Genomic DNA, 10,177 nt, shown 5'->3' with positions numbered 1-10,177 from the left:
GCCCCTGCCCTGTTATCACTGCTGTATATCTGATGATCAGACTTGTATTTGCACATTTTTCTATGATGTCATTATGTAGACCCTCCTACTAGGGGGTATATAAGATTGTTCACTTGTATGCACACATTGCTTGAGAAAGGTGATAAACACCGAAACGTCGCTGGTTTTGGATTAAACCCTTCCTGCTGCCACTTGATATACGCCCCTGCCCTGGATATGTAAAAGTGTTCAGAGGTTATAACTTCTTATAATGACACAGATATTTAAAAAGGCCTTATAAGGGCTTAGTCCTGAAGGGGTTAAATTGAGACCAATATAATTCCAGTTTTAATTTTTAGAGGAAACGTTGAAAGCAAAAGGTTATGCGGATAGAAGGCATATGGATATTATTATTATTATGATGTGAGTTGTTCTCCATGTGCAGCACCAGTTTCGTCTACAGCCCCTCCCATATTCTCCCCTCAGCCTCAGTCGTGTTGTCAGTCATTCATTCCGGCCAGAAAATTGTATCAGCGGCAGGAAGCATTTACTTGCCCTTATCCAAGATGGCCGACCACCGGAAGTACGTCACCGCTGTGACCGGAACTTTTGATTCGAGCTTGTCCCCGGCGCACGAATAGAGAGCGAGAGTAGCGGCGGTAAGTGTGACAGGTGTGAGGGGACGGGAGGTGTAATCCCCTCACTGGTAGCCTACAGCTGTGTGGGCATACTGGGATTTGTAGTTCTTTACAGATACGCCTAATGTGACGTCACCCATGTGTAACAGCTGTGTAGCCGCTCCTGTGTGTTAACCTGGGCATAATGATCTTGTCGGGTCGATTAGCTGGGGTTGGGGCATTACTGTGATTCTGCCTGAAGTCGCCAATACACTTCCTGCAATATCTGAAGTATTGGGGGGCCATTGTGACTCCTTATTTGTGCTGTGACTGCTTCACACATGGGGGTCATAGCCACAATATTCCCACATAAACTCACAGAACTTATGATGAGTAACACTATGTGCCAGAATTTCTATGGAGCTTTTGGGTTGTCAGGGAATTATCATTGATAGGATATCACAGGATAGCTGAAAGCCGCTGTGTCCTGTGTTTACCCCCCAGCATAAGGACCATACGTATAGATCATCAGTGATTATTTCTGGACAACCCCTTTAATAATCCATCCAGCTACCAGTACTTGGGGTAGAGCCAAGTCATAGTAAATGTGTTCAGGATTTATATAGACATTCAGCACAATTGGTAAAGTGGGGACATTTGCTATAATTGGCTGCAGTGCATATCGCTCGGCACTCCCTCGCCTAAAAATACCAAACACCCCCCCCCCCCCCCCTACATAGTTTGCCAACACTGATAGATGAAGACTAAACTTTTTTTTTTTTAATAAACCGTTTCATTCCTGTGTCTTATGTCTCTTCAGGTGATGGTTCACCAGGACGCAGTGTATTTCTGAGATTGGTGTCCTCATGATTTCTTCCCAGCCCCAGGGGGTCACTCCCCAGCTCAGGTAATGCTGCTGTTCATTTCAAAGCTATATAGATATATATCCGACAGACAATTTTATTACAGACCTAAAAAGGGGTTGTAACGAGCTTGATTGTTATTCCCTATCCATAATTCCTCTTACGAGGAACAACCCCCAGCATTCCGGAGAATGCAAGTCTTGTTCTCACTAATAATATGTGAGTGTTGGAAATTGCTGAGCACAGCCTTCGGGTACTTCCTATCCCCGTTTGAAAGTGCTGGAGATACCTGAATGCTGTGCCTGTCACTTTCTGACACTCCGATTCTATATTCAACCTATTGCTCCATTGATTAGTGAGAACAGAAGCCCAATTCCCTGTAGTCTGTCCTTTTGAATGGTGATGGTTCTAGCAGTCGGACCCTCACGTAATTAGCTTGTTATTACTAATCCTGCAACATGCAAACTTGGGACAACGCCTTTAAGAGTACATTATTTTTTCTGACTGTTCTCATCAATCCATCAGAAGTTAACCTTCAGACAAGGTATCAGTGTATAGCAGTCTGCCCTTTTAGATTTTCTTTAACTGACGTTGGGATAACAAAATGATCTGTAAGGGTACAACTGCTGGGAGCCCACTGAAATTTAGGTCGCCAAATGATTGAGTGCTGTGATCAGCTTTTTCTGTCACTCTCCATCAGTGAGACTGGGGCCCCTTTCTCTAGATATCTGTTTTGGCGGTCCAAGCAGTCATCTTGTTATCCCTTTTCCACAGGATAACTTAAAAACTTGGAACAAACCATTTAAAGGGGTTTGCCCATGAAAGAAAGTTCTCAAAGTTTAATTTCACAATAGAGATTATTTTTTACTCCTTACTGTACAATTTTACTCAGTTTTATTGGTGTTTTAGCTTCTGTCACTTAGTGATGGTCAGTGTAAAATTTCAGAGTGTGAGCAGGGATTCTCTAAGCAGACACTTAATGATCCCTTTAGTGCTGTGAGATGCTCTGTGCTGACTGTCTGCTAACTCGCCTATAGCACACACAATTTTCTGGCATAGAAGCAGTTAAATAGTTGCAAATTCTTGCGCAGTTCAAGAATTTGCAGTTACAATAGCAACTTCGCAGCAGCCGATGGAGTAGGCCACAGGGCGTTCCCCTCCCTTGCATGTGTTCTTTTTAAAAAATCTAGCAAGCTTTTGTTTGCTGATCTTTACACAACCACATCTGACCTGGTGTAGTTGTGGCCGGCGTCCGTACCACTCGCTGGATAAATCAAGAGCTCTAAGCCGCAGTCATACCATATGATAAATTTCCCCCACAAAGTCAGTTCTGCTATATGCTCCTCTTGACTTTTTGGAACTACCCCTTTAATAGATTTAAAAGAGATATGGATACCTGTAAAGTTTAGCTTTCGTTTATGGCCCTATCAATAGAAGTGGTCATTAGTAGCTGATCGGTGGGGTCAGGACACGCTGCACCCCCTGCTGGTTAACTGTTGTACTACTCTTGTACATTTGGTAGCTAAGTATATATGCAGGGGTAAAAGGTAGTTACTGCTAAACTGTTTGTGTTTTAATATCACAGTAAGTTTCTGACCCTGTTTTTTTTCTTATACAGCCCACAGGAGCTCTCCCTTCAGATCAAGTCATTTCTAAGTGGCTCAGACCCCCAGCACGGACAGAAGCTAAGCCTACGTGACCATGCCAGGTGCTCATTGCTGCTGTTACGCTGCCTTCCTCCTGCCCGGCATGCTGTACTGGAACACCTCAGATCTGTTTTTCATGACAGCGTCTCATCCTTCCTAAACGAGAGGGACTCACAGGATTGCCTTCCTCAGACCTCATCCTCTCAACGAAGAGGACCACCACCACCCCCATCTACTCCGGGTCTGGATGAAGTCACAAAGGAAGTACAGAAGGTGTTAGAGGAGTTCATTAAGCTGAATCCCCGGGCATGGGCACCACTCATCTCTGCCTGGTCTATTGAGCTTATGGGACAGTTAAGCAGCAAACATGCAAATAGACAGGGCATGCCCCACTCTACAAGTCTCAATGAGCTGCTACAACTATGGATGTCTTGTGGAGCAACGCGTGTGCTTATGGACATCTACACACTTTGCCTGTCTACTATGATTGACACCTGCCCAGATGCTTGTGTAGATGCTCTGTTGGATACCTCTGTGCAACACTCCCCACATTTTGACTGGGTGGTCGCTCACATCGGGAATTCCTTCCCAAGCACCATCATTAGTAGAGTGTTATCATGTGGTCTCAAAGATTTCTGTTCTCACAGCTCAACCTCTGAAACTCCAGAGAAGCGAGTGCCAAAGTTGGGGTCGGTGGTCGGCATTCTGGGCCATTTGAGCTCACGCCATGGAAATAGTATTCGTCAGGAGATTCTCCGGATGTTTCATGAAAGCTTGCGTCCTGGTAACAAGCAGCAGAGGGCGACATTACCTTATCTCTTACAACTTGCAGCTCTCTCACCATCTTTGTTGGGTACTGTATGCCAAGACCTGGTCGACTCCTTAAAGCCCTCCACGTTGGCTCAGCTGCAGCAACATTGTTCTACACTTCCACGAGAGGAACTTGACAATATGCTAAATTTGTGCATCCACCTGGCTTGTCAGACATCCACAGGTGCCCCCCGTCTGCTGCGTTTTCTTCTGGATACAGCAATGCCGGCCTCTGTAATAACAACTCCGGGGCTTGCAGTGCATGATTCTGTAAGGGAAGCTTGTGATCGTATTGTAAGGCTTCTGCTACTCAGTCTGCAAAAACAAGTCTATGGAAGGACAGGAGGTAGATCAGCATCGGATGCTCCCCCAAAAGTAGTGCCTTTCCTGGATGCAATGAGGGGGCACTTGCCAGAACTGTGCGCAGAGATGCTCCGATTAGAAAGAAAACGCCATTTGTGGCTTCATCAACTCTTGGGTCTACTCTGCATATATAGTAGCCCCCCATGTGCCCCAGAAGCACTTTGCCTGTTACTCACCCTGGCCCACAGCTCTGAGGAGTTGGGTCTGGCAGTCCAGCTTCATGCTGTGCTCTCTTCCTCTATACAAGGCTTAGCTCAAGCCGCAGTGGCACGTTGTGTAGCTCAGGTTCACGCTGGTGCCCTGACAGATAAGAGAGCACTTCAGCTCCTGCAAAACCTTGCCCTGATTGTCCAGAGTGAAGAAGGTGGCATGGGTAGGGAAATAGGAGCAGCCCTTTCTGAGTATTTATCCGATTTTGGTCAGTTGCTGTTACATAGCAATCCTGGAGTGTGCGAAGCGGCCTGTCTGCTACTGTGTTGCTGCCCATTGCCTTCAACTCTACCTCCTGCCCAACTCCACCTCCTCATCCGCTCATCTTCTTTCCTCCTCTTCCATTCCATGCATTTACGCAGCAGCGCTGGAATAAGCAGTTCTTCCCGGCTGCTCACAAGGTTGTGTAAAGTGTCTCATGCCGGTAAGAAAGCAGTGCTACACCAGCTAGTCGAAGGAGCTCTGCATCCAGGAAACGCAGGGCTTTTTGGAGGACAGGGTACGAACCAATCTCCCCAAAAAGTAGAAGGAGCCTCTGCCTCTCTTCTGGAGAACAATAGCTATCTCGGCTCAACTGTAGACTTCTCGGGAAGTGTGTGGTCTGTCTTTCATGCCGGAGTCATTGGCTCGGGGTTAAAACCGGAAGAAAAAAATAGACAAAGTGGGCAGGTGGAGTGCACAGAAAATACCCAAAGCTTGCTTTCCCTCTTATGCTCCTGCTGTGCCAAAAAAGGAGACGAGGATGGCCACCTGATGACTCTGGATCCGGAGGCAGCTAAGACACTGGCAGTAACTATAACTGAATGTGCTTGTCCTGACGTTACAAACAGCGAGTTATCTTGGCCTCCTGAGGAACACGCCCGCACCACGGTACAGAGAGATTTGCTGATTTACACTTGTTTCCGTAGGAATCCATTACTTTTCCAGCTCCTGCATCTAGTAGCACAGGGTCGCCCTGCCCTTTGCTACTGCTCCGTTCTTCTCCGAGGTCTTTTAGCTACACTGTTATCACATTGGGAAGCATCACGGGAATTGACGTCCGCAGACTCGTCCTGGCACCTCATGGCATCCTGTGAATTGGTGTCCTCCATGGGCGAGGGACAGCTGCTTCCTCCAGCACTTGCAAACATGCACGAGATGTTCTCCCTGCTTGCACCGTATGAGGTCCGCCTGCTCCTTCTTAGCGTCTGGGACTTTGTTCGGGAAAATGGGCCATTCCCCCAGAGGTTTGTGTTTCAGGCAGCCAAAGGGATATTCAGCAGAGACTTTACTCGAGAAGGAGACCCTGCCAAATACATGGGCATTGTACACAGTGTTTTACACCGCAACATTGAGCGCCTTGGGCTATTGTCTGGCAGGTTCCAGGTGTGACAAAACACATTGACAGCTGACTACATTGTTTAAGTAAGTTGTCCCCTGGAGATGTCTACAATGAATAAATATCTTTATTCTGTAGTATTTCTGTATGTTTCTATTGGCACCACAATGGAAATAAACCAGAAAAGATTATCCCACAGACTTGAGCAGAACAAAGTTATACATTGTCGAAAGTATATAGACAATATATATACAAGACAGATGTGATACCCATTGGATAGTGTCAAATTTAATTATTTAAACATTGGTATTACCCTATGTTTTTAACGCCATGATAACCAGGGACGTTCCCAGGAATAAGGTATACCATATCACTGCTGCCTTGATGTTTGTGATCTCTTGTGATGCTGTAAGTAGCACTTAAATATATTCTTTCATTAAACTTTGGTCTTGAAAAGAAAGAAATTCAATGAGGGAGCTTTATCACAGCCTGTAAAAGTAATAATCACAATTACTAGTGAACCGCCAGATATTGCAGTTATTTCCCCCTTCACGCCTCATCAACGCCAATTGGGCACGTCTATGCACTCATCACTGATTCATCACTGATACCCCCACCAATCAGCAAGTTAGGCTTTAACCTGTGGATAGGGCCTAACTTTCTTGGTGGGAATACCCCTTTAAGGTTGAGTATATTTGGAAGGTAATACATCTCTCTGCAGTTACTTAGAAGCGTCAATTACCATCAGAAAATCTGTGATCGTATTGGTTCTGAATGGGGAAAGAAGGACAGGAAAGATTGTCATTGATTTTCTTTGTATCTGATGGTCACATCACATTTGGAAACGTCATCATATATGCCCGTGCTACACAAATCCATTAATTTTGAGAGCACACAATGGTTTTTATCATTACATGGGGGCCTTTGGATACAAGTGTATATACTGGGTGCTTACAACTCTTCTATATCATGGAAGGCACTACCTATATATATACAAAATGAACAGAATTACAAATACGAACATTTTTATTAATATTTTCAGTGACCTATAATAATTTTTTTTTAGATACTCTGCAATTTCTGTATATGTAGTGTAATAAAGTGGTTAAATGATACCATAAGACTGAGGACCCTGCTCGCAAGAGCTTACAATCCGTTGATATGAAGTGTCCACCTATAAAGCACATGATCAATTTCAGTTTTCTAATTTGTCACAAAATGTCACTATGACTGTGGCCTTCCCACAGCATATTGTACAGATGTATGTCCTAATCTTATTATCAAGGGATGAAGACCTGCACTCAGATAACAAAGCTTCTTAAGGGAGTCCTACCAGAAAGCAGCCATATATGGTTATCTCCCCCGAGACTAAAAGCATAGGGCTTATCGAAGGAAAAACTAGGACGCTCCGTACACACCAGGCTAAGTTCACGTAAGGAAAGTGCTGAATCTGTCCACAGATATAGACTGTCAAGCAGAGGACTCTTAATCTCTGTCTTCTCAATATACGTTGCATACAACAGGAAACACAGAATGTGCTTTTTCATCCTCCTGATTTGTGTAAAAATAAAGCATGTGTTCAGTGGAGGCTGTATGGGACGGATCCTAGTGTATGGCCTTCATCTCTGGCCTCCACTGAGCATACACTGGATGTTTCCTTAGTTATGTCACTGTCAGTCTATGGAGACACACTGCACCTGGAAAATCACTGCCTCCTTTCAATGTTTACTCTGGAGGAGATGCAGTATGAGCATCAGGAATCTTCCGGACGTATATACAAACAATCGTGGTTTGTAAGTAGCTTTAGGTCAGTTGCCCAAGAGTGAGTTGGTCCCGACAAACTATCTCTATGCATATTCCGCCTTTATTTACTTGGAGGCTTTGGGGGGGCATCATATACTGGGGACTGAGGGACATATACTGGGGGGCCGCATGGGACATTATATACTGGGAGGCTGTGGGGGTTATCATAAACTGGGGACTGTGAGGGACAATATATACTGAGTGGGGGGTTGATATATTGATGGCTGTGGGGGGAATTATATAGCCGGGGGTCTGTGATGGACATTATTTACTGGGGGCCATGATATACTGTGAAACTGTTGGGGACATACTGGGGGGCATTATATATAGTGGAGGGCTATGAAGGACATTATATACTGGGAGCTGTGAGGGGCATTATATATCGGGGAGAGCTATGATGGACATTATATACTGGGAGCTGTGAGGGGCATTATATATCGGGGAGAGCTATGATGGACATTATATACTGGGAGCTGTGAGGGGCATTATATATCGGGGAGGGTTATGATGGACATTATAAACTGGGAGCTGTGAGGGGCATTATATATTGGGGAGGGCTATGATGGACATTATATATCGGGGAGGGCTATGATGGACATTATATACTGGGAGCTGTGAGGTACATTATATATTGGGGAGGGCTATGATGGACATTATAAACTGAGAGCTGTGAGGGGCATTATATATTGGGGAGGGCTATGATGGACATTATATACTGGGAGCTGTGAGGTACATTATATATCGGGGAGGGCTATGAAGGACATTATATACTGGGAGCTGTGAGATACATTATATATTGGGGAGGGCTATGATGGACATTATAAACTGGGAGCTGTGAGGGGCATTATATATTGGGGAGGGCTATGATGGACATTATATACTGGGAGCTGTGAGGGTCGTTATATATCGGGGAGGGCTGTGATGGACATTATATACTGCTCGCTGTGAGGGGCATTACAAATCGGGGAGGGCTATGATGCCCATTATATACTGGGAGCTGTGAGGGGCATTATATATCGGGGAGGGCTATGATGGACATTATATACTGGGAGCTGTGAGGGGCATTATATATCGGGGAGGACTATGATGGACATTATATAATACTGGGAGCTGTGAGGGGCATTATATATCGGGGAGGACTATGATGGACATCATATACTGGGAGCTGTGAGGGGCATTATATATCGGGGAGGGCTATGAAGGACATTATATACTGCTCGCTGTGAGGGGCATTATATATCAGGGAGAGCTATGATGGACATTATATACTGGGAGCTGTGAGGGGCATTATATATCAGGGAGAGCTATGATGGACATTATATACTGGGAGCTGTGAGGGGCATTATATATCGGGGAGGGCTATGAAGGACATCATATACTGGGAGCTGTGAGGTACATTATATATCGGGGAGGGTTATGATGGACATTATAAACTGGGAGCTGTGAGGGGCATTATATATTGGGGAGGGCTATGATGGACATTATATACTGGGAGCTGTGAGGTACATTATATATCGGGGAGGGCTATGATGGACATTATAAACTGAGAGCTGTGAGGGGCATTATATATTGGGGAGGGCTATGATGGACATTATATACTGGGAGCTGTGAGGTACATTATATATCGGGGAGGGCTATGAAGGACATTATATACTGGGAGCTGTGAGGTACATTATATATTGGGGAGGGCTATGATGGACATTATAAACTGGGAGCTGTGAGGGGCATTATATATTGGGGAGGGCTATGATGTACATTATATACTGCTCGCTGTGAGGGGCATTACAAATCGGGGAGGGCTATGATGCCCATTATATACTGGGAGCTGTGAGGGGCATTATATATCGGGGAGGGCTATGATGGACATTATATACTGGGAGCTGTGAGGGGCATTATATATCGGGGAGGACTATGATGGACATTATATAATACTGGGAGCTGTGAGGGGCATTATATATCGGGGAGGACTATGATGGACATCATATACTGGGAGCTGTGAGGGGCATTATATATCGGGGAGGGCTATGAAGGACATTATATACTGCTCGCTGTGAGGGGCATTATATATCGGGGAGGGCTATGAAGGACATCATATACTGGGAGCTGTGAGGTACATTATATATCGGGGAGGGCTATGATGGACATTATAAACTGGGAGCTGTGAGGGGCATTATATATTGGGGAGGGCTATGAAGGACATTATATACTGGGAGCTGTGAGGGTCGTTATATATCGGGGAGGACTATGATGGACGTTACGTACTGGGAGCTGTGAGGGGCATTATATATCGGGGAGAGCTATGATGGACATTATATACTGCTCGCTGTGAGGGGCATTATATATCGGGGAGGGCTATGAAGGACATCATATACTGGGAGCTGTGAGGTACATTATATATCGGGGAGGGCTATGATGGACATTATAAACTGGGAGCTGTGAGGGGCATTATATATTGGGGAGGGCTATGAAGGACATTATATACTGGGAGCTGTGAGGGTCGTTATATATCGGGGAGGGCTGTGATGGACATTATATACTGGGAGCTGTGAGGGGCATTATATATTGGGG

General features: G+C 45.2%; 1 protein-coding gene across 1 annotated transcript; it reads left to right on the top strand.

Moving 5' to 3' along the window:
• The first annotated feature begins 500 nt into the window (after positions 1-500).
• INTS5 (integrator complex subunit 5) lies at positions 501-7,494 on the top strand. Its single transcript, XM_072118484.1, has 3 exons — positions 501-638; positions 1,417-1,503; positions 3,078-7,494. The coding sequence occupies exons 2-3, from the start codon at positions 1,463-1,465 to the stop codon at positions 5,857-5,859; spliced, it is 2,823 nt and encodes a 940-aa protein (XP_071974585.1). The 5' UTR covers positions 501-638; positions 1,417-1,462; the 3' UTR covers positions 5,860-7,494.
• Positions 7,495-10,177: the final 2,683 nt, after the last annotated feature.

This window comes from Engystomops pustulosus, chromosome 7, assembly GCF_040894005.1.
Source record: "Engystomops pustulosus chromosome 7, aEngPut4.maternal, whole genome shotgun sequence".
In the NCBI taxonomy this organism is placed as follows: Eukaryota; Metazoa; Chordata; class Amphibia; order Anura; family Leptodactylidae; genus Engystomops; species Engystomops pustulosus.
This window is presented reverse-complemented; position numbering and strand designations above follow the sequence as displayed.

Bases quoted from the DNA above. Each gene is read 5' to 3' on its own strand.
- INTS5 (XM_072118484.1), top strand. From the start codon at position 1,463: ATGATTTCTTCCCAGCCCCAGGGGGTCACTCCCCAGCTCAG. The intron at 1,504-3,077 runs GTAATGCTGCTG...TTTCTTATACAG, and splicing joins GGGGTCACTCCCCAGCTCAG to CCCACAGGAGCTCTCCCTTC.